Source organism: Piliocolobus tephrosceles, chromosome 8, assembly GCF_002776525.5.
Source record: "Piliocolobus tephrosceles isolate RC106 chromosome 8, ASM277652v3, whole genome shotgun sequence".
NCBI lineage: Eukaryota > Metazoa > Chordata > Mammalia > Primates > Cercopithecidae > Piliocolobus > Piliocolobus tephrosceles.
In genome coordinates, this window is record NC_045441.1 from 80,064,696 (window position 1) to 80,086,873 (window position 22,178).

The 22,178-nt window shown below is 38.5% G+C and overlaps 1 protein-coding gene across 1 annotated transcript; it reads left to right on the forward strand.

The window, feature by feature from the left end:
- Window positions 1–435: 435 nt before the first annotated feature.
- LRRD1 (leucine rich repeats and death domain containing 1) lies at window positions 436–21,249 on the forward strand. The gene is made up of 5 exons (XM_023226717.2): window positions 436–2,426; window positions 6,535–6,733; window positions 14,821–14,982; window positions 19,624–19,741; window positions 21,059–21,249. Exons 1-5 carry the CDS (start codon window positions 510–512, stop codon window positions 21,243–21,245), a joined length of 2,583 nt encoding a protein of 860 aa, XP_023082485.2. The 5' UTR covers window positions 436–509; the 3' UTR covers window positions 21,246–21,249.
- The last annotated feature ends 929 nt before the right edge of the window (window positions 21,250–22,178 follow it).

Consider the following 22,178-nt stretch of genomic DNA (forward strand, 5'->3'; position numbering starts at 1 on the left):
TTTGTATTTTTAGAAGAGACAGGGTTTCGCCATGTAGGCCAGGCTGGTCTCCAACTCCTGACCTGAAGTGATCCACCCACTGCAGCCTCCCAAAGTGCTGGGATTACAGGTGTGAGCCACTGCGCCTGGCCCCCTTTTATGTTTTCCATGAAATTTGCTGAATCCTCTCATTCCCTTGTGGCTTTTTTCTCATTTTCTTTGATCTTTTTTGTTTCTTTCTGTAATTTTAAAGTGATTTCAAGAGTAACATGTGATAAGTACAAGCAATCAATAAACCATCCTTAACCAGGAATTATATATAAAATTAGTTTGTTATAAATGTATTATTTGTATTTGTATTAAATTATTTCTTATAAAATAAAATAGTTGTATTAAGATTTATTTGTAATTTTGACATCTCTATTACATCTTTTAATTTCAATGTTTGTTTTGTAGATTCAAAGGAAAAAACATGAAAATTAAAATCAAGTTACAATTTTGTATTGGCATAAAACATATCAGCAAATAAGATGTCTGAAAAGGAGGGTATGTCAGAGGAGCTAGAGGATACTATTAGTCAATTTAGGAAAGAATCTAGATCACAGTCAGTGAAGGAGCTTGGCTTTATTAAAGAAACATCAAATTTGATAAACGAAGCTTCTGATTACCTGGAAGGGAAATCTTCTAACCAGATTTATGAAACACATCCTAGAGAGATTACATTAGAGTCAACATCTTCCTCTGGAAGCAAGTCTAAGAGAAATGAAGAACAAAAGAAAAATCTTCAATTTTCTAAAACAAGCACTAGAACAGAAACTTCACAGAGTATATCATCACTAACTGGGAGGACTGCAGAATATCAGGCTTTGGTTAACTTCCTATCTCATGAAACAGTAGGAGAAGTTAGTCCACAAGTCTCTGAAGAAAATCAGAAACAACTTGGCTTAGGGGCAGATAACTTTACAGTTAACCTTGAGGCCAAGGGTTTACAGGAATTTCCTAAGGACATTTTAAAAATCAAATATGTAAAACATCTATATTTAGACAAGAATCAAATCAAAACTTTTCAAGGGGCAGACTCAGGTGATTTGCTAGGACTTGAAATTCTATCCCTGCAAGAAAATGGATTATCATCACTTCCATCTGAAATTCAGTTACTTCATAATTTAAGGATATTAAACGTCAGTCACAACCACATATCACATATACCTAAAGAAATATCTCAGCTTGGGAATATCAGACAACTCTTTTTTTATAACAATTATATTGAAAATTTTCCTTCTGACTTAGAATGTCTTGGAAACTTGGAAATTTTAAGTTTGGGTAAAAATAAGTTAAGGCATATACCAGATACTCTGCCTAGTTTAAAATACTTGCGGGTTCTCAATTTGGAATATAATCAATTAACAATATTTCCTAAAGCTCTGTGCTTCCTTCCAAAGTTAATTTCACTAGACCTTACTGGAAACCTGATTAGCAGTTTGCCAAAAGAAATTAGGGAGCTTAAAAATTTAGAAATACTTTTACTGGATCATAATAAGCTTACCTTTCTGGCTGTAGAAATTTTTCAGTTACTCAAAATAAAAGAACTCCAACTGGCCAACAATAAATTGGAAGTTATTTCACACAAAATTGAGAATTTCAGGGAACTTAGGATTCTTATACTTGATAAAAATTTATTGAAAAATATACCAGAGAAAATATGTTGCTGTGCAACGTTGGAATGCCTTACTCTTAGTGATAATAAATTAACAGAACTTCCTAAGAACATCCATAAGCTTAACAATTTAAGAAAACTTCATGTAAACAGAAATAATATGGTAAAAATAACTGACAGTATCTCACATCTTAATAATATATGCAGTCTAGAATTTTCAGGAAACATAATCACAGATGTTCCCATTGAAATAAAAAACTGCCAAAAAATAATTAAAATTGAATTGAATTATAACAAAATAATATATTTTCCGTTGGGACTGTGTGCTTTAGATTCTCTTTATTATTTGAGTGTTAATGGAAATTATATTTCAGAAATACCTGTGGATATATCTTTCAGTAAACAACTGCTTCATTTAGAATTGAGTGAAAACAAACTCCTCATATTTTCTGAGCACTTTTGTTCTCTTATTAATCTTAAATACCTGGATCTTGGTAAAAACCAAATAAAGAAAATTCCAGCATCTATTTCTAATATGATATCACTCCATGTACTTATTTTATGCTGTAATAAATTTGAAACTTTCCCTAGAGAATTGTGTACTTTAGAAAATTTGCGAGTACTTGATCTTTCAGAAAACCAATTACAGAAAATCTCTTCAGACATCTGTAATTTAAAAGGAATCCAGAAATTAAACTTCTCAAGCAATCAATTTATTCATTTTCCTATTGAACTGTGCCAACTTCAATCACTGGAACAGCTGAATATAAGTCAGATAAAAGGGAGAAAGGTAAGAGACTGTGGGCTTTGTGGGGAAGGAGAGACTGGAGAGGATCAGAATTTAAGCTGTGGTGTATCTGTGTGTACCATATGTGTGTTTTAAATTGAGTTGGAATATTTTATTTTTTAAATGAAAGGCTTCCCCCTCCCCACCAAACATGGCTTATAAATACACTTCACAACACAAAAGCTGTACAGGAAACTATTTCATTAAAATGAAATATGAAGCAATGAAAGCTGACAATTCTATAGATTCCTTTTTGTTTCGGTGTAATTGTAAAAGGAGTTTTAAAGTTGTAAATGTCGTATAAACACATTACTGAAAGTTTGGAAAGTGATAAAATTAAAACAAAAATCATTCCACAAGCATATCATTGTATTATAACTACTGGCATACGTTGACACAACTTTTAGTCTTTTTTCCCATTATGCATATGGTTTTTACAAGAAGTTATAAAAGACTAGACACTCAGTTTTAAATTCTTCCTTTTTTAACCAATAAGCATTTCTCTTTGATATAATCATCTTCCCAATAAATTGTTATAACCAGTACATGATTTATAAATCTAATCCTCTTGTTTTGCATTTATGGATGTTATACTTTTTCTTCATAATAATCCTGTGATGAATTTTTCCATAAATATAGCCTTTTTCATATTTTAGACTATTTCCTTAGGAAATTTTCCCTGAAGAATTACTAGATCAATAAGAATTAACATTTTTAAAGTTTAGCATTTTATCTTACTGAAACTCTAGGAGTAACTTTTATGGAAATAATTTTTTAAAAACTAAAACATTACTGATTTATATGAAGATCTTAGTAAACAAATGAAAAGAACACAGCTGTTATCTAAGTCAGGACTTCCCAAAGTCTACTCCTAAAAGCCCTAGTCCCATGAGTGTCTGCTCAAGAAAAAAAAAAGGGAGGAGGGGAGCAGTGTCTGTGATCAAATAGCTTTAAGAAGCACTGGGTTCTTCTCTTAAAGAATAACAATGAATACTGATCTATTAAAAGCTTTGAAGAGTCTTGCACTAATTTTCCCAAAATATTCCCATATTTCCCAAACTTGTTTGACCATTTTTAACATAACAGCTATCATATAATACATTTCCAGAAAAGCTACTCCAGGGAATACTTGCTTAAGCAGATGGAATGAATAATGATACACCTTGCATTTAAAAAGTTGATTTTGTACTAACAGACAATTTTTAGTTCTGCAATATAATAATCAGTTAATTCATTGACTGATTCATAACCATCTCACTCATTTTCTCCTCTTGTAAGATAACTGTTGGTATCTCCAATGATGTCCTTAACTCTCTCTTTTTTATTAACTCCTTTCTCACCACACCTGCTGTCACTTACATGCACATTATCCCAAAGTCTACATGACTAAAGCTGATCTCACACCAGTGCTGTAGTCCCATAGTTCCCATTTTTTTCCTGGAAATTATACATGTTCTATTCTTTTGTTGTCACACACTCAATATCACTTCAAAGTCAGCTCATTTTTCTTCCATCTCCTTTCAAAACTTCTCCATTTCTGTTTGTGATGCCAGTTTTTCTTTTAAACCTGCCAGGTTAAAACTCATGAAATCATTCTTGTTCCTTTTCCATCATCAGTTATACCTCATCTTACACCAAAATTGTATCACTTTTCCTCTAAAAAAGCTGTCGGATTATCTCCCTCATTTTCCAGTGTCACTGTCTACAACTTCGTCCTTGGTTATCACTCACTTCATGCATAGATTTATGCCAGGAGCTTCCTCCCTTTTAGCAAACCTTATCAAAGCTGTCAGACTTCATTGCAGAGGACTGTTCTCCATGTATCATACTTGCCTGTCAGGAATCCAAATTGCATATCTGTTGCCTACTCAAAGTGAGTGGCTGCCCAAGGCAAACAGTCCACATATTTGCAACATCATTGCAAAGGTCATCAAATGGAAAAAATGATTTACAAGAACTCCTGTCAAAAAGAATATCCCATGTAGTTGAAAATATCATTGATAACCCCCTTGGGGTGGAAATGAAATGCCCAGATAATTAACTTATGTAATAGCAGATGGTCACTTACTGAAGAAGAGTCAGATTAATCACAGGGCTTTTATTTTACTAAAGGAAGGATGCCCAACAGGAACCTTCCTTCTATATGAACCCTATCATCACACAGCTCTCAGACACCACCTCTAGTAAATGTTGAGAAGGTAATTAAAGAATATTTCCTTCATTGAATGTCAAATAATGAACCCACTTACCTGTTTTGATCTGACTCCTACTTCACAGGCCTGTCTCTCCAGTCTTGCCATAGCCTGGTTCCATGCTCCTTATCCAAACAAATCTCCCTCTGCTTTGCATCACCTTTCTTTACTGGTCAGCTTCTCACTAGCCATGACTATGCATGATATTCTGTCACTCAGGCTGGAGGACAGTGGTGCGATCTCAGTTTACTGTAACCTCTGCCTCCTGGGTTCAAGTGATTCTCCTGCCTCAGGCTCCTGAGTAGCTGGGATTACAGGCACTCACCTCCACGTCCAGCTAACTTTTGTATTTTTAGTAGAGACAGGGTTTCACCACGTTGGCCAGGCTGGTCTCGAATTCCTGTGATCCACCCACCTTGGCCTCCCAAAGTGCTGGGATTACAGGTGTGAGCCACCGAGCCCAGCCCCCTATTCATTCTTAAGAGGCTATTCAAGTTCTACTTTTTACATGAAGCTTTACTTATGTAAAGCTTTTTTTTTTTTTTATGTAACTCTTTACAGAGAGTTACCTGATTTGTAGTAATGAACCTTTTCTAAACTTTTATTCATTAGTTATTAATTGTATTATTTTGGCATTGGATTACCTATTGCTTCATTCCATTTCCTGATTTTTTCATATGGATATATTCTGTTCCCTAAAATAAATTTTAATCTTTGTGAAGTTGGAAACTATTTCTTATGCTTCCTTTATACCTGGAAGAACATATAGAATATATGTTCAGAACATATAGAACATATAGAACATATAGAATATATAGAACATATAGAACATATAGAATATATGTTCAACATCCAGAATATACCTTGTTGTTTAGTTATTTCAGAGGTGCCTACACATTCAAAATTGTTTTGTTCATAGAACATCCTTTATTTCAAAAGCCACTCATAAAGGCCCTATTTTCTCTAAATATGCGTATTCTTCATCTTAACAGAATATTTTAATTCCTGCAATTTTGCAACACTTTTTGTAGTAGGAATTTTTATTTAAGGTCACATTGCCAAACTGTGACTCCATTATTAAACATTTGGTCAAAATGCATTTTGTGCTTGGGAACACATACAAAAAGTATAAAACATGTGTATCATGTCATTTAAAAAATCTTAAAAAAGCACACAAAAGATGAATAAAAAGCAATGGGGCCTGGTGAGGTGGCTCACACCCTTAATCCCAGCACTTTGGGAGGCTGAGGTAGGAGGATCACCTGAGGTCAGAAGTTCAAAATCAGCCTGGCCAACATGGCAAAACTCCATTCTACTAAAAATACAAAAACTAGCCGGGCGTGGTGCTGGGCACCTCTGATCCCAGATACTCGAGAGGCTGCGGCAGGAGAATTGCTTGAACCCAGGAAGTGGAGGTTGCAGTGAGCTGAGATCACGCCATTGCCCTCCAGCCTGGTGACAGATCGAGATCTCCATCTCAAAAAAAAAAAAAAAAAGCGATGTTGATAGGACTAGAAATAAGGAGATCAAATGTGGAATGGAGTAGTTGGAAAAGACTTCTGGGGGTGGGAGGTTGGGGGGCAGGAAAGAAGTAAAAACACAGTTAGATTTAGGGAGAGGGGAAAAGGATAAGGAGACAATGAACACTGAGCAATGGGAATGTGAGCAAAGTGGGTAGCAAGCCACAGGGTTGAATTAGAAGCACTGGTCAGATTGGGGAGGTACTTGGATATTGCACAGTATCTTGTGGGTTTTAGCCAGAAGGGAGAGTCAGTTACAAAGAATTTGTGACATGATAAAATATGTCCTTTTTAAGACAAAAACAAAAACAGACAAAACTCTTTCATTTGATTTTAGAAAAAGTTTTAGTCATGCAAAGATGTATTTATAAAAGTATAATTTTTAAATCTTTGTTACAGTTAACAAGACTTCCAGGAGAGCTATCTAATATGACTCAACTTAAAGAACTTGATATCTCAAATAATGCAATCAGAGAGATTCCAAGAAATATAGGAGAATTGAGAAATCTGGTTAGTTTACATGCACACAATAATCAAATAAGTTATATTCCACCATCTTTGCTATCTTTAAATGATCTCCAGCATCTAAACCTGAGTGGTGAGTGTCAAGCATAATCAGTAAGCATAATCAGTAAGTAGAGTATTAATGTCTGAGTTGCAAATTTTGTTGACAAGATATAGAATGGCAAAGAGTCAACGTAATGTATTAAGTGACCATTAGAAGGAAATGACTGTCCTAGGTACAGAAAATGAAAGCAAAGTATAAGGTCCAGTTCCTGCCTTGAAAGAGTAGAAGAGCCTGAACATATTTTCATTTCTTTTCTCTCTTCTCTGCCTATACCCAGTCGTTTAGTATTTCTTCCCTTTCTGAACCCAACCTCACCTCTTCCTCTACACACACCTACACAACCTTAGGTCAGCAATTTTTCTGCATTTCCTTCTCTGTTGGGAAGGAAGAAGAAAAAACTATCTCTGTTGTTTGGATAAGGAGCATGGAACCAGGCTATGCCAAGAATTGAGAGCCAGGCCTATGAAGTAGGAGTCAGATTAAAACAGGTAGGCAGGTTCATTATTTGACATTCATTGAAGCAAATATTCTGAAGTATAAATATATATATATTTATTTTGAGACAAGTTCTCACTCTGTTGCCCAAGCTGGAGCACAGTAGCAGGATCATGGCTCACTGCAGCCTTGACCTCTCTAGGCTCAGGTGATCCACCAGCCTCAGCCTCCCAAAGTGCTGGGATTACAGGCGTGAGCCATCATGCCTAGTCAGCAGTGTCTTTAAAAACCTAATCTTGGAAGTGACATAACATCACTTCTGCTCTATTCTATTGATCACACAGACCAACCTTGGTATAATGTAAGAAGGGACTATACAAGGGGGGTGAGTAATAGGAGGTAGATATCATTGTGGGCTAATAGATGGCCCTAAATCTATTTGAGTAATTGAATTTGTAGTTAGAAGCGCTCATACAAAGAAAATTTCTAGCTCAGATAACTTCACTGGTGAATTCTATCAAGTATTTTATAGAAGAAACAATGCAAATTTCAAAAAGGTTCACTGGTGAATTCTTTCAAGTATTTTCAAGAAGAAATCACTAAGTTAGGCTGGGCACGGTGGCTCATGCCTGTAATTCCAGCACTTTGGGAGGCCAAGGCGGGCGGATCGCTTGAGGTCAGGAGTTTGATGCCAGCCTGGCCAATTGGTGAAACCCCGTCCCTACTTAAAAAAAAAAAAAAAATTAGTCGAGTATGGTGGGGCACACCTGTAATCAAAATCAAAACTACTCAGGAGGCTGAGGCAGGAGAATCGCTTAGACCCAGGAGGTGGAGGTTGCAGTGAGCTGAGATTGTGCCACTGCACTCTAGCCTGGGTGACAGAGTGAGACTCTGTCTGAAAGAATGAAGGAAAGAGAGAGAGAGAGAGAGAGAGAGAGAGAGAGAGAGGGAAAGGGAAAGAGAAAGAGAGAAAGAAAGAGGAAATAATGCCAATTTTTAAAATTCTGTCATAAAATTGAGGATAAAACATGTCTCAGTTCATTCTATGAGGCCAGCATTATCCTAATACTATAATAAAACAATTACTTGGAAACTTACAGAATAATATCCTGCTTGAACATTGATGCAAAATTCCTTAATGAATTAAAGCAAATCAAATCCATCAATATAAAAAATGATATCATATTGCGACCAAGAGCGATTTACCCTGGGAATACAAGGTTGAGTCAATATTCAAAAACTAATCCATGAATTCACCATCTGAACAGGCTTATGAAAAGCCATATGAACTTCTCACTGTAAGTATAAAAAGCAAAGCAAGCAGATGTGGTGGTTCATGCCTATAATCCCAGCTACTTGGGAGACTTAGGCAGGAGGATTGCTTGAACCTGGGAGTTTGAGGCTGCAGTGAGTTATGATTGTGCCACTGCGTTCCAGCCTGGGCAACAGAACAAGACCTCATCTCAAAAAAAAAAGCAAATATCATATGAAAAAATACAATTTCCATTCAAGATTTTAAAAAACAAACAACAACCAACAAAAAAATCTCACTAAGCTAGAAATAGAAGAGAATTTCCTCAACCTGAAAAAGTGCATCTGCAAAACTCCTATAGCTAATATCACACCCCATGGTAAACAATTTCTTTTCCACTATGATCAGGATTAAAGTAAAGTTCTCCTTTCTCACCACTTCTTTTTGATGTTATAACTGGAAGTCCCAACTAGCACAACAACACAAGAAAAAGAAATAAAAAGTAAACAGATTGGGAAAAAACTATTTCTGATAATAGAGACACATTGTCTAAGTCAAAAATCCCAAAGGATCTACAGAACAAGTAAGTTTGGCAAGATTCCCATATACAGAGTTAATAAACAAAAATCAATCATATTTCTACAGACTAGCAATAAATGATTAGAAATTGATTTCTTTAAAAGTACAATTTAAAATTTATGAAAACCATAAATAAATCTAACAAATTACATATAAGATCTATATGCTGAAAACTGTAACATAGATAAAACTAAATAAGACCTAAATAAGTAGAGAGATAGTGTTCATAAATTGGAAGACAATATTGTTAATATGTCAGTTTCCCAAAACTTATCTTTAAATTCAACTCAATTCCAGTAAAAATCCTAGCAGAGTTTTTTGTTTCAGAAAACAATGAGGTAATTATAAAATGTATATAAAAAGTCAAAGGAACTAGAATAGCTGAAACAATTTTGAAGAAGAAAAACAAAGTTGGATGATTCACACAACCTGATTTCAAGACTTATGTAAAACTATAGTCATGAAGACAGTGATAGTATTGGCAAAACAACAGACATAAGGCTCAATGGGACAGAATAGAGAGTCTAGGAATAGATCCACTATGATGGTTAATACTGAGTGTCAACTTGATTGGATTGCAGGATGCAAAGTATTGTTCCTGGGTGTGTCTGTGAGGGTGTTCCCAAAGCAGATTAACATCTGAGTCAGTGGACTGGGAGAGGCAGACCCACCCTCAGTCTGGGTGGGCACAATCAGCTGCCAGCTCTGCTAGAATGAAGCAGGCAGAAGAACGTGGAAGGACTAGACTGGCTATGTCTTCTGGCCTCCATCTTTGTCCCATGCTGGATGCTTCCTGCCCTCAAAACACTGGATTCCAAGTTCTTCAGCTTTTGCACTCTTGGACTTACACCCCTGGTTTGCCAGGGGCTCTAGGGCCTTTGGCCACAGACTGAAGGCTGCACTATCGGCTTCCCTACTTTTGAGGTTTCAGGACTTGGACTTGCTTCTTTGTGCCTCAGCTTGCAGATGGCAGACTTCACCTCATGGTTGTGTGAGTCAATACTCCTTAATAAACTCCCTTTTATAATTAGTCCTGTCCCTCTAGAGAACCCTGACTGATATACCCACTATGTAGTCAACTGATTTTTTTGCCATGGTAGTTCCCCCTTATCCACAGTTTCAGTTTCCATGGTTTTACTCATGGTCAACAGTGGTCTGAAAATATTAACTGGGAAATTCCAGAAATAAACAATTAATAAGTTTAAAATGGTGCACTTTTCTGAGTAGTGCTGATGAAATCTCACACTGTCCTACCTGGGATGTGAATCCATTCAGTGGATGTGCTCCCTGCTTGTCAGTCACTTAGTAGCAGTCTCAGTTATCAGATCCACTGTCACAGTATCGCAGTGCTTGTGTTCATGTAACCCTTATTTTACTTATTAATGGCCCTAAAGCACAAGAGTAGTGATGCTGGCAATTCAGATACACCAAAGAGAAGCCTTAAAGTACTTCCCTTAAGTGAAAAGGTGAAAGTTCTCAACTTGGAAAGAAAAGAATATGATGAAGTCGCTAAGATCTACACTAAGGACAAATATTCTATCAATGAAATTGTGAAGACGGAAAAAGAAATTTGTGCTAATTTTGCTGTTGCACCTCGAACTACAAAAATTACAGCCACAGTGCATGATAAGCGCTTAGTTAAGAAGGAAAAGGCATTAAATTTATGGGTGAAAGACATGAACAGATGTGTTCTGATTGACAGCAATCATGTTTGATACTGTATTAGGTTTGTAGGCATCAGCTGGGGGGTCTTGGAAGGTACCATGGATAAGGAGGAACTACTGTAATCCAACAGAGAAAGAACATTATTTTCAACAAATATTGCTGAATCAACTGGATGTCCAAAAGCCAAAACAAAACAAAATAAAACAAAAACAAACAACCACAATATAATTTTGATCCTACACACCATATAAAAAATTACCTCACCATGAATCACAGACCTAAATGTAAAAGCTAAAACTACAAAACTTCTAGATAAGAACATAGAAAAATATTATTTTGCAAAAAAAAAAAAAAAAAAAAAGTGAAAAAATATTAAAAGGCTGGGTGTCATGGCTCATGCCTATAGTCCCATAACTTTGGGAGGCTGAGATGTGAGGATTGCTTGAGACTCAGGAGTTTGGGACTATCCTGGGCAACACGGGGAAACCCCATCTCTACAAACAAAATACAAAAAGATTAGCTGGGTATGGTGGTGCACTCCTGTAGTCCCAGCTACTTGAGAGGCTGAGGTGGGAGGATCACTTGAACCCAGGAGGCTGAGGCTGCAGTGAGCCAAGATCGTGCCACTGCACTCCAGCCTGGGTGACAAAGCCAGACCCTGTCTCAAAAAAACAAGGTGAAAAAAAAAAATCAAAACCTTGGCAAGGATTTCTTATATACAACACTGAAATTACAATCCACAAATGAAAATAAGTTGGTTTTCATCAAAATTGGAAACTTCTCAGCTGGGCACGGTAGCTCACGCCTGTAATCCCAGCCCTTTGGAAAGCTGAGGCGGGTGGATCTCCTGACTTCAGGAGTTCGAGACTAGCCTGGCCAACATGGTGAAACCCCGTCTCTACTAAAAATACAAAAAAATTAGCCAGGCATGGTGGCAGGGTGCCTGTAATCCCAACTACTTGGGAGGCTGAAGCAGGAGAATCACTTGAACCCAGAAAGCGGAGGTTACAGTGAGCCAAGATGGTGCCACTGCACTCCAGCTTGGGCGACAAGAGCAAGACTAAAGGCTTTTTAAAATTTTTTAATTTTTTTTTTTTTTTTTACAACAGAGTCTTGCTGTGTCACCCAGCCTGGAGTGCAGTGGTGCGATGTAGGCTCACTGCAGCTTCTGCCTCTGGGGTTTCCTGCCTCAGCCTCCTGAGTAGCTAGGATTACAGGCGCCTGCCACCATGCCCGGCTAATTTTTGTATGCTTTTAGTAGAGATGGAGTTTCACTATGTTGCCAAGACTTGTCTCAAATTCCTGACCTCAAGTTATCCATCTGCCTCGGCCTCCCAAAGTGCTGAGATTATAGGCATGAGCCACTGTGCCCGGCTCAGACATTTTTTAAAAGAATGAAAAGCAAGGCCATGGATTGGAAGAAAATACTTGCTTAATAAAAAAAAAAAAAAAACTAAAAACAAAATTAAGAAGTCAAACCACTTAATAAAAATCGGTATAAATTTTGAACAGATAATGTACTAAGCAGCTATATGAATAAAAAATAAGCATAAGAGGCTGGGCGTGGTGGCTCATGCCTATAATCCCAGCACTTTGGGAAGCTGAGGCAGGTGGATCACTTGAGATCAGTAGTTCAAGACCAGCCAGGCCAACATAGTAAAACTCCATCGCTACTAAAAATACAAAAATTAGCTGGGCATGGGGCTTGCCCCTATGGTCCCAGCTACTTGGGAGGCTGAGGCACAAGAATAGCGTGAACCCCGGAGGCGGAAGCTGCAATGAGCTGAAATCACACCACTACACTCCAGACTGGGTGACAGAGCTAGACTCTGTCTCAAAATAAAAAAGAAAGAAAGAAAGGAAGAAAAGAAGCATACCAAAATATTATGCTTATTAGTCATATTAGAGAAATGCAAATTAACTATACAATGAAATATTGCTATTAGAATAGTTAAGATTAGGCTGGGCGCGGTGGCTCACGCCTGTAATCCCAGCACTTTGGGAGGCCCAAGTGGGCAAATCACGGGGTCAGGAGTTTGAGACCAGACTGGCCAATATGGTGAAACTCCGTCTCTATTAAAACTACAAAAGTTAGCCCGTGTGGTGGCACGCGCTTATAGTCCCAGCTACTCAGGAGACTGAGGCAGAAGAACTGCTTGAACCCGGGAGGTGGAGGTTGCAGTGAGGCGAGATCATGCCACTGCATTCCAGCTTGGGCGATAGAGCGAGACTCCACGGCCCCCCCCCAAAAAAGGGATAGTTAAAATTAAAATCTGATAATACTAAAAGCTATCAAAATACAAGTAACTGAAACTCTGATACACTAATGAAAGAAATACAAAATGGTACAACCCTTTAGAAAAGTTTGGTAGTTTCTTATATAGTTATACATACACTTAACCATATAAACCATCAATCTCACTTTGACTCCTCTTTTACATGAAATTAAAACGTATTCAACAAAAAACTGAGTGCAAATTTATAGAGAAGCTTCCTTTGTAATTGCCAAAACTGGAAGCTCTTCAAATGTCTTTTATGTATTAAATGGATAAATTATTTACATCTATATAATGGAATACTTCTTATTACTAAAAAGGAAAAAAAAACTATTGATACAACAACACTGATGTTGTAATGCTAAGTGAAAGAAGCCAGACCCTAAAGACTGTGTGCTGTGATTTATAACATATATGTTATACATGTATGTGTGTGCATATATACATATATAAAATTCTAGGGTTATAATAAATATATTTTACACATAGACACTCCCAGAAACACTGTATCCAGATCTTGGTTTCTAAATATGATTATTCACTAAAAGGAACCAGGTTCCTTTATCTATGTTTATAAATAACATAACTATAAAATATATAAATAATATAAAGGCAAATTGTAGGCCTCTCTAAATGATTACAAATGCATTTTTACCACAGTTTTACGTCTTTTTTTTTTTTTTTTTTTTTTTGAGATGGAGTTCCGCTCTTGTCTCCCAGGCTGGAGTGCAATGGCACTATCTCGGCTCCCTGCAACCAGTAGCTGGGATTACAGGTGCCCACCACCATGCTCGGCTAATTTTTGTATCTTTAGTAGAGATAGGGTTTTGCCATGTTGGCCAGGCTGATCTCGAACTCCTGACCTCAGATGATCCACCCACCCTGGCCTCCCGAAGTGCTGGGATTACAGGTATGAACCACTGTGCCCACCCCAGTTTTACATTTTATGTTAGGTTTATATTGGATTACGATGGTATTGAAAAAATTACATTTAGGAAGTAGAGTTTAATTCCCACTCCCCCTTGAGGGTAGCTTAGATTTAGTGACTTACTCCCAAAGAATAGAGTATGGAAAGGAAAAAAATTATAACATTATCTTGGAGAATGCTGGCAGAGACTGTGTTATCCAAGAGATAAAATTTAACATCTTTAGTGATGTCATGTGGATATGAGGTATCTCTGATATAATGTGATAAGTGCACTTCACCTCTGTGGTATTCTTTTCAAAAACCCATAACCCCAGTCTAATAATGAGAACATATCTGACAAATTCAAGTTATGGTACATTCTACAAAATTCATAACCAGTACTTCTTAAAACTGTCAAGGTCATGAAAAACAAGGGAAGATTGAGAAACTATCACAAACCAGAGGTGACTAATGAGATATAACTGTATGCAATGAGATTTCCTGAGACAGAAAAAGGACACTGATGGAAAACCTAATGAATCCAAAGAAATCTGAAGTGTATTTAGTAGTAATGTGCCAATACTGGTTTCTTAGATTAAACTAATGTAATAATGTGAGATAACATTAGGAGAAACTAAAGCTAGATGACGAATGCAGAAGAACTTGCTACAATCTCTGCAACATTTCTATGAATCTAAAATTATGCTAAATAAACAGTTTAGTTTAAAAATTACCATCACATCCACTCTATAAAGTTCTTTGCTGTATTACAAGAGGATAGTCTCTGTCTCATTTTGCCACCCCTAGGAGAGAAAGCAACCACAGCTGTCTTTCTATAAACACTCTTTTTTGCTCTTAGCATGTGGACATCAGAAATAATTTATGACCTGCTGCATTGTGAGGGTCCTCTGGTACTTTGTCAGCAAGACATAATAGATGTTATTTGTCTCCATAGTTATCTTTTATAGAAAGATGTAATTCAATTCTAATTTTTTTCTACTAGGAAATAATCTGACAGCTCTACCTAGTGCTATCTACAATCTTTTTTCACTGAAGGAGATAAATTTTGATGACAACCCTTTGCTGAGACCTCCAATGGAAATCTGTAAAGGAAAACAGTTGTACACTATTGCACGCTATCTACAGAAGGCAGATGAAAGAGATGGTAGGTGGTGAGTGATTGACTATCTAAGAAGTCATTTCTCTTTTATTTTATTTTAATTTAATTTTTTTGGAGACAGGGTCTCACTCTGACACCTAGGCTGGACTATAGTGGCATGATCACAACTCCCTGTGGCCTCGGACTCCTGGGCTCTAGTGATCCTCCTACCTCAGCCTCCTGAGTAGCAGGGACTGCAGGTGTGCATCAACACACCTGGCTAATTTTTTAATCTTCTGGTAGAGACGGGTCTCACTATGTTGCCCAGGCTAGTCTTGAACTCCTGAGCTCAAGCAATCCTCCTGTCTTGGCCTCCCAGTGTTGGGATTACAGGTGTGAGCCACCACACCCAGCCACAAGACACTATCTCATATGAATTAAAAGATGGTTTGCTTTAATTGGAGGCTCTCAATCTGGCAGAGATGTGAAAAAATTGATCCTCTTTCTTTTCTGAAGGTTAGGAGTTTGTTTTGATAATTGAGATTATTTAATCCAGGTCCATACAAATTGAGGCACTGAAAATAGGCAAATCCAAGTGGAGGAGGGGTGGGCCATTTCCTACCCTATTGACCTCAATGCCCTTCAATAAGTGTTTCATTGAGATTGTGACCAGACTCAAAATCCACACAGAAATATATTAGTTTCAATCTGTTCTAACAAATGTAGTTGTTCTAAAAGACATTTGGAGTTGGGTGTGGTGGCTCACGCCTGTAATCCGAACACTTTGGGAGGCCAAGGCAGGAGAATCACTTGAGCTCAGAAGTTCGAGACCAGCCTGGGCCACATAGTGTGACCTTGTCTCTATTTTTAAGATAGATACATAAATAAACAAACAAATAAACAAATAAATAAATAAATAAAATACATTTGGCCTTGAGGGAAGTCCACGGAGCCATTCCACTGATAGCATTCAGTCTTTGGCCCACTATGACTATCTGTCTGAAATCTTTTGACAGTCTTTATCCCATCTGTCCTTGAGCTCTCTGTTGTGTGTCTGATTATTTCTGAGAACAGGCCTATTTTCTTTAAAATGGACTAGATGAAGATTGGTGTCAAGTGTCTGGGAGGGAACTTCACTGTCCAATTCTTTCCCTGGGGCTGGGTTCCCAACAGTTAGGCTTTTCCCTATAGGACTCTGATTTGCCACTTTTCATCACTAGTCAGAAAGAATTCAGATTTTTAATGCAAGAGAACAATCAGTTATGACCCAGATTTGGGGAAATGGAATATCCAAAACTGTCCCCTCAGATCATTCTATCATGTACCTTGTCTATATGATCAGGAGCTTGTACTAATGTAATTTCATAGTGAGATAGTCACAAAAAATTGCTTAGTCCTTAAAGTCACAATATACATTCATATACACGGCTATCATTTAGAGGCTTTTCCAAGACTTGGGCTTTATTGATAAAGGAACCTAAAATATAAAATTAAAAGCCACAGTAGCTGCCTTCTTTAACTTACTGTGCAAGTTGATTGTCCTACTTGTTACTATAAAAAGGGATCTTTTGGCCAGGTGCGGTGGCTCATGTCTGTAATCCCAGCACTTTGGGAGGCCAAGATGGGTGAATCACGAGATCAGTAGTTCGAGAGCAGCCTGGCCAACATGGTGAAATCCCATCTCTACTAGAAATGCAAAAAATTAGCTGGGCGTGGTGGTGGGTGCCTGTAATCCCAGTTACTCGGGAGGCTGAAGCAGGAGAATCACTTGAACCCGGGAGGCAGAGGTTGCAGTGAGCCGAGATCGCACCACTGCACTCCAGCCCGGGCAACAGTGCGAGACTCCATCTAAAAAAAAACAAAGGATCTTTTATGGTAATTACATTTCTATAAAATAAAGATTTTAGGAGTTTTCTAGGATCCATAAAGTATTTCTGTTAGGTACATTACTTTAGAGAAAGGTTTAGAATCTCAGCCATTTATCTCCTTTCCCTACGCCCAAGGAGCCTTCATATTGCAGGCTTGGCATCCAATGAGGGCAGAGAGAAATCAGCTTGGGAGATGTATTTATTCTGCAATTAACAAATGGAGCATTTTTCTTTTATTTTTTTCTTTTATCTTTTTTTTTTGAGATGGAGTCTTGCTCTGTGGCCCAGGCTAGAGTGCAGTGGCCCCATTTCTGCTCACTGCAAGCTCCGCCTCCTGGGTTCATGCCATTCTCCTGCCTTAGCCTCCCATGTAGCTGGGACTACAGGCTCCCACCACCATGCCCAGCTAATTTTTTTGTATTTTTAATAGAGATGGGGTTTCACCATGTTGGCCAGGATGGTCTCGATCTTCTGACCTCGTGATCCACCCACCTCGGCCTCCCAAAGTGCTGGGATTACAGGCGTGAGCCACCGCGCCCGGCCGAACCTTTTTCTTAAACTTTTACTTAGAAGATTGGAATTTTATATATATCATAGCATGAAACATAGCCTGAGAGAGTATATATAAAACTTTTTAAAATAGAACATATTTGATCATGGGGGATGGTACATCTCGAGTTCTGAAAATTCTCACAGGCTGGGGGTAGTGGCTCACACCTGTAGTTCCAGGACTTTGGGAGGCCAAGGCAGGAGGATTGCTTGAGCTCAGGAGTTTGAGACTAGCTTGGGCAATATAGTGAGACCCTATTGCTTCTCGGCCTTTTGGCTAAGATGAAGTATAGTGAGACCCTGTTTCTACAAAAAGTTTTAAAAACTGAGGTGGGTAGAGAACTTGAGGCCAGGAGTTTGAGACTGGCCTGGCCAACATGCCAAAACCCTATCTCTACTAAAAATACAAAAATTAGCTGGACATGGTGGTATGTGCCTGTAGTTCCAGCTACTCGGGAGGCTGAGGCAGGAGAATTGCTAATCTGGAGGCGCCTGTAGTTCCAGCTAATCAGGAGGCAGAGGTTGCAGTGAGACGAGATCCCGCCACTGTACTCTAGCCTGGGTGACGGAGCCAGACTTTGTCTCAAAATAAGTAAATAAATAAAAATTAAAAATAATAAATTAGCCAGTCATGGTGGCACACACCTGTGGTCCCAGCTACTTGTCGGGGTGAAGTGGGAGAGTCATTTGAGCCCGGGAGGTCGAGGTTGTGGTAACCTGTGATTATGCCACTGCACTCCAGTCTGAGTAACAGAGTGAGACCCTGTCTAAAAAAAAGAAAAGAAAAAACTCACAGTACCTTTGTCCAGAAAAAATGGGTTTTGTTCAAATTAGCTGGAAGTTTTAATTAAAAACACTAAAATCACTAATTGTTCAGCCAACTTATTAAATAATTGACTTGAATATAAAATATGCACATATACACCATATTTATAGTAGATGTGAACTTAGTTTCTCAAGTTGGTACATAATGAAGCACATACAATTGTTGTCCATATTCTCTACCAAACAAAACAAAACAAAACATTCCCACATACATTAAAAAGCCAGAATTGAAGGAAGGAGTCAAATGCATTTCAAATCCTGGAGAACTAAACGGCTTGGAAATCACTTTAAAGTTGCTTATAAATAGGCCGGTTGCGATGACTCATGCCTGTAATCCCAGCACTTTGGGAGGCTGAGGCGGGCAGACCACCTGAGGTCAGGAGTTTGAGACCAGCGTGACAAACATGAGAAACCTCATCTCTATTAAAAATACAAAAAATTAGCTGGGTGTGGTGGCGCATCCCAGCTACTCGAGAGGCTGAGGCAGGAGAATCACTTGAACCCAGGAGGCAGAGGTTGTGGTGAGCCGACATCATGCCATTGCACTCCAGCCTGGGCAACAAGAGTGAAACTCTGTCTCAAAAAAAAAGAGAAAAAGTTGCTTATAAATATTCTTTTCAATGGCCATTTTAAGTGTTGGATTTTTTGGATTTTAGAAAAAAATGGAACAAATGTTTCAAATTTCAGTTTATATTTTAGATCCGCATTGTCATTGTCATTTTTTTTTTTTCATAAGACAGAATTTTGCTCTTGTTGCCCAGGCTGGAGTGCAGTGGCACAATCTTGATTCACGGCAACCTCTGCCTCCTGGGTTCAAGCTATTCTCCTGCCTGAGCCTCCCAAGTAGCTGGGATTACAGGCATGTGCCACCGCACCCGGCTAATTTTTTGTGTTTTTAGTAGAAACAGGGTTTCTCCATGTTGGTCAGGCTGATCTCGAACTTGTGACCTCAGGTGATCCACCCGCCTTGGCCTCCCAAAGTGCTGGGATTACAGGCATGAGCCACCAAGCCCGGCCGCCATTGTCTTTTTTTTTTTTTTTTTTTTTAAGACAGAGTCCTGCTCTATTGCCCAGGCTGGAGTACAGTGGTGAGGTCTCAGCTCACTGCAACCTCTGCCTTCCCAGTTCAAGTGAGTCTCCTGCCTTAGCCTTCTGAGTAGCTGGGACTATAGGCACACACAACCACACCCGGCTAATTTTTATATTTTTATTAGAGGTGGGGGTTTTGCCATGTTGGCCAGGCTGGTCTTGAACTCTTGACCTCAGGTGATCCACCTGCCTCGGCTTCCCAAAGCGCTGGGATTACAGGCGTGAGCCACTGTGCCTGGCCAGCATTGTCATTTTCAGTTTTACTTAGCATATACATTTCACAGAAGCACAGAAATAAGAAAACTAGATATAATATGAACTCAAAATAGATTATCTTTTTCAAAAGATATACATTTTCTTTTATCTTCAAACATAGAGAAAATCTTAGAGAAGATATTCAAGATAGTTGCCAACGACATCACTGAAACCAATTTTGAATTTTTATGTCAAAAACTAAACCTGGCAAACTCAGAAACTGATATGCCTACAAAGAGGTATGTATAAATGACAGCATTTAGTACAAATTTATTCTCATTCTGATCTGTATCATGTTGATACTGCATGGTTTTGAAACATTCATATTAACACAATCTTTACTTTGCTATAGAAAGCTGATTTTAGTTTATTACATGCTTGTTATCCATGTTGGAAGGCCATATAACATAATGAAGAACAAGGGCTATGAGGACAGACTGTTTGACTTTTACTCACACCTGGTTTTGTGACCTTGGGCAAGTCCTTTAACTTCCTGATGACTTGGTTTCTTCACTGGTAAAATGGATATACTCATGTAAGAGAATTGTCATGAGAATCAAGTGAGATCAAGCTATAAAGCATATAGTAACCAGGCATGGTGGCTCACACCTGTAATCCCAACACTTTGGGAGGCTGAGGCGGGCAGGTCATGAGGTCAGGAGATCGAGACCATCCTGGCTAACACGGTGAAAACCCGTTTCTCCTAAAAATACAAAAAATTAGCTAGGCATGGTGGTGGGCGCCTGTAGTCCCAGCTACTTGGGAGGCTGAGGCAGAAGAATGGCCTGAACCCGGGAGGCAGAGCTTGCAGTGAGTGAGATCGTGCCACTGCACTCCAGCCTGGGAGACAGTGAGACTCCGTCTAAAAAAAAAAAAAAAAAAAAAGCATAGAGTGTAGTAGCAGTAATATACTGGTTTATTAGAAATAACCCGCAATTATGATTTTGAGATCTTGGGAACTGAATGTAAATTGAATTGTTGATTTTCTATAAGGGAACAAGGAATGGGCTGGAGCTAACATTCACTTTCTATGTCCCCAGCTCCATGCTATTTTTTTTTTTTTTTTTTTTTTTTTTGGGACGGATTCTCGCTCTGTCGCCCAGGCTGGAGTGCAGTGGCCCGATCTCAGCTCACTGCAAGCTCCGCCTCCCAGGTTCATGCCATTCACCTGCCTCAGCCTCCCGAGTAGCTGGGACTACAGGCGCCCGCCACCTCACCCAGCTAGTTTTTTGTATTTTTTAGTAGAGACGGGGTTTCACCGTGTTAGCCAGGATGGTCTCGATCTCCTGACCTCGTGATCCACCCGTCTTGGCCTTCCAAAGTGCTGGGATTATAGGCGTGAGCCACGGCGCCCGGCCCATGCTAAATTTTTATACAGATTCTCTTCACCAATTAATTTCATCTTCACCTTGGTAAAATTGGTTTGAAAACCTAGATATACAATATTACAGGAGTTTAAAGCAATGTTCTTAATTGACATTTCAAATAATTAGTAATTTTAATATATTAAACATTAATAAATATTTAACTGTTATATTATTAATAATGTTTTTCAGCACTGTTTCATTAAGTGAGAGAGTCCACCAAGCACTTGTTATATGGAAAACACAGAGTAACAAATTATCACTAACTGCTGCTGCTTTAAGAGATCAACTAATTCGAGCACTTACTATGATAGGAGCATATGAAATTATGGACAAAATAACAGCTTTAAATCTTTTTACACGTGCAATTAAATTCTAACCAGTGGATCAATAATAAAAACTGAAAACTTTTGATGCACTTATAATTGCAACTGTGTTTTTGAACCATTTCACTTCACTTTATTCACAGCTCTTTTCTTGCATTCTTAAGAGATGATGACAACTTATAACTGTCACTCTAATGTTATCATAATAAAATATTACAGACACTGTGTTGTGTGTTTGTTCTGTTGTCTTACTACAGTGATGTTGAAGTTGAAAATAATTGCTTTTTTTTTTTCTGAGATGGAGTTTTGCTCTTGTTGGCCAGGCTGGAGTGCAGTGGCGTGAATTTGAAAATAATTCCTTTTATTTTTGAGATGGAGTTTTTGCTCTTGTTGCCCAGGCTGGAGTGCAGTGGCGTGATCTCGGCTCACTGCAACCTCTGCCTCCTGGGTTCAAGTGATTCTCCTGCCTCAGCCTCCCAAGTAGCTGGGGACTACAGGTGCCCACCACCACGCTGGGCTAATTTTTGTATTTTTAGTAGAGGCGGGGTTTCACCATGTTGGGCAGGATGGTCTCCATCTCCTGACCTTGTGATCTGCCTGCCTGGGCCTCCCAAAGTGCTGAGATTACAGGCGTGAGCCACCACGCCAAGCCTGAAAATAATTATGTTAAAATTTTTCTGTTATATAGTGCTTTTATACAACCCACGATTTATAGGTAGCAACATTACTAGTGATTTTCACTGGAGTTAGAAAGCAGAACAGTTTCTTTTTAGATGCTGGCTTAAAAACAGAAATAAATATACCATTCCTACTTTTTCTTCTTTAGGAAGGGGATAGCTTTGTTAAACACAAACTAGGGCCAGGGCCAGTAATCCTTTAGTTGAGGTCCAGACAGGATTGACAGAGTGGCCATCTATTGTCTTGTCTATCATGTGAGCCTCTCCCCTTCTTCCGCTATCAGAAAACCTCTTTCATAGGGGGAATGC

Bases quoted from the DNA above. Each gene is read 5' to 3' on its own strand.
- LRRD1 (XM_023226717.2), top strand. From the start codon at position 510: ATGTCTGAAAAGGAGGGTATGTCAGAGGAGCTAGAGGATACTATTAGT. The intron at 2,427-6,534 runs GTAAGAGACTGT...TCTTTGTTACAG, and splicing joins GTCAGATAAAAGGGAGAAAG to TTAACAAGACTTCCAGGAGA. The intron at 14,983-19,623 runs GTAGGTGGTGAG...CTTCAAACATAG, and splicing joins GAAGGCAGATGAAAGAGATG to AGAAAATCTTAGAGAAGATA.